Source organism: Scylla paramamosain, chromosome 26 (assembly GCF_035594125.1).
Source record: "Scylla paramamosain isolate STU-SP2022 chromosome 26, ASM3559412v1, whole genome shotgun sequence".
NCBI lineage: Eukaryota > Metazoa > Arthropoda > Malacostraca > Decapoda > Portunidae > Scylla > Scylla paramamosain.
This window is the reverse complement of record NC_087176.1, coordinates 7,852,501-7,855,000: the sequence shown is the minus strand read 5'-3', so window position 1 is coordinate 7,855,000 and position 2,500 is coordinate 7,852,501. Positions and strand designations below refer to the sequence as shown.

General features: G+C 49.4%; 1 protein-coding gene across 1 annotated transcript in view; it reads right to left on the bottom strand.

Moving 5' to 3' along the window:
* The window catches only part of LOC135113678 (apolipoprotein E-like), a 6,455-nt gene extending 5,214 nt beyond the window's left edge, over positions 1 to 1,241 (bottom strand). Inside the window, exons 1-2 of the mRNA XM_064029141.1 lie at positions 998 to 1,241; positions 1 to 430 (exon numbers count right to left, since the gene is read on the bottom strand). The exon at positions 1 to 430 is cut by the window's left edge and continues 50 nt beyond it. Coding sequence (XP_063885211.1) covers positions 1 to 430; positions 998 to 1,184 — 617 coding nt within the window. The 5' untranslated portion in view covers positions 1,185 to 1,241. The remainder of the gene's footprint in view (positions 431 to 997) is intronic.
* Positions 1,242 to 2,500: the final 1,259 nt, after the last annotated feature.

Genomic DNA, 2,500 nt, shown 5'->3' with positions numbered 1-2,500 from the left:
TGCTGCAGTGCCTCTGCCCTCTCCTCCAACGTCTGCTGCCGCGCCTCCACCCTCTCCTCCAACGTCTGCTGCAGCGCCTCCACCCTCTCCTCCAACGTCTGCTGCCGCATCTCTGCCCTCTCCTCCAACGTCTGCTGCAGCGCCTCCACCCTCTCCTCCAACGTCTGCTGCAGCGCCTCCATCCTCTCCAACTCCTGCTGCTGCGCCTCCGCCCTCTCCTCCAATGCCTGCTGCCTATCCTCCTCCAACGCCTGCATCCTCGATTGCGCGTCCTCCGCCATTCCTCGCAGGTTGTCCCTTATTTCTTCCGTCATGTTCTGCATGCGCGCCTGCGCGTCCTCTACTTTCTCTCGCAAGTTGTCCTCTATAGCCTGTAGTTGTTGCTTCGCCTCCTCCTTCCACAACCGGATCTCCCGAAACTCTCTGTCACCTGTCAACAAGACAAACGCGTGAGTGTGTGGCGGGACGCTTCGCCCGCCGCCCACATTCCATTCTCCGGTCCCCTGTGACCTGACGCCAGCCTCAGCCAACCACGTGGTGTGAAGTCAACCCTCACACCCTTTGCCTTCCAGGCGCCAGCCCTGGCCGTGATCTGAACTGGCCAGCAACCACCCCTGTCGGTGTCCGCGTTTCCTCGGTGGCGGACATGGAGAGTCCGTGTCCGCCCAGTCTTGCTGGTGGACAGAAGAAGTCGCGTCCACCCAGGCCGCTGTCTTAACACGCCCATCGCTTCTCCACCACGCCCACTACTCTTCCAGCACGCCCGCTACTGCTCCAGTGCGCCCTCTGCAGCCCCAGCATGCTCACTGCTGCCCTAGTATGCCTATTGCTGCCCAAGCACGCCAGCCGCTCTCTCTGTACACCTGGAACCCTCCCAGCACACCCGCTGAAAAGATCAACCAAAGCATGCCCCTGGAAGCTCTGCACTGGTCCACCAGAGTTTCTACTCCTTAGTCTTGAAGCACCACAAGGTCAACCACAGGGAATGGTAACTCACGGGAGGCACAGAGGTAGGAAGACTCGTTCATGTCCTTCAGTATTGCCATCTGGTTAACGATCAAGGACATGACGATCTCCTGCGTGAGGTCCGAGATGGAGGTTGACATGTTGACGCTTGCAGCGTCACCCGCCACAATCAACACCGCCGTTATGAAGGTAGAAAGTGAGAAAGCTGTGCGCCACATCTCGTGCGTGTGTCGGTGCAGCGGACTCCGGGACTACTGGCTATGCTCTGCCCGCCACTGTCCTTTTATTTTATTGCCTCTGTGTAAGGTTGCAGCACATCACCCAGCCTCAAATGGAAAAAAAAAAAAACACCAAGAAGGGCGAGCGCGTCACTCTGTTACAAGGTTACAAAGACTGGAAGTTTTTTTTTTTTTTCGTTAACAAGTGTTATGCAAGTACTTAACAAATGTGCATTTACTGAGTCTGTTAACATGGGTTTCGAAGGCTCCACGACATACGGGAGAACAGTATATAACGTGACGGTAGACTAATGTAAAAATACGCTTAATACTTGATTTATCATTTTTAATCCAGTTACTTATCGCAGCAAGCTTGTTACTCATTATATGCTACAGATAATTTACATTTTTACCCTGAACAAATATGGTTGTGTCATCTGCTTATAACAAAAACTTAACTTCATTACTAGAACATACAATATCGCTAATTAATAAATTAGGAATAAAATTAGGCCTAGAATGGAACCTTAAGGCATCCCATGACATGAGAGAGAGAGAGAGAGAGAGAGAGAGAGAGAGAGAGAGAGAGAGAGAGAGGGGGGGGAAGTTTCACGAGAGATTATCAGACGCAGGGTGAGTTGTGTGTGTGACGATTGCGGCGCCTAAGGGAAAGTGTAGTGCGCAGAAGGGTCTCAGAATAGAAGCCTGTGTTGTGAGTCGCGGGGGTGAGTGCAGTGGTGGAGCAGGACCGATAAACAGTGTGCTTTTGTCGTCAGCTCGTGTTACTCAAAACATATTCCTTTTTCCTGCTCTCTCTCTCTCTCTCTCTCTCTCTCTCTCTCTCTCTCTCTCTCTCTCTCTCTCTCTCTCTCTTCCTCCTATTTGTCATCCTTCTCTGTGTCCTCTTCCTCTTCCTCCTCTTCCTTTGTTATTTGTTCTTCCTATGTTCCTTTTGGTTTCTCCTCTTCATTTTTCTTCTTCCTTTTCTAATCCTCTTCCGTATCTACCACCACCACCACGACCAGCACAACCACCACCAGCACAACCACCACCACCACCACCACCCAGTACTCACCTGTCTTCAGCAGCTCGCCCAACAAAATATTTGTTCCATACCTGAAATGAAAGAGAAATTTTATGTCAGTTACAGATCAAAAGTAATAACAGTGATAATTATGAAGTAATAATTGCAACAACAATAATAACAACAACAACAATTATAAAGAAATAATAATAACAGAAATATGATTACTTACACTGATATTAACAATAATAGTTATAAAGATAATATCAATAATATACCATATAATGATCAT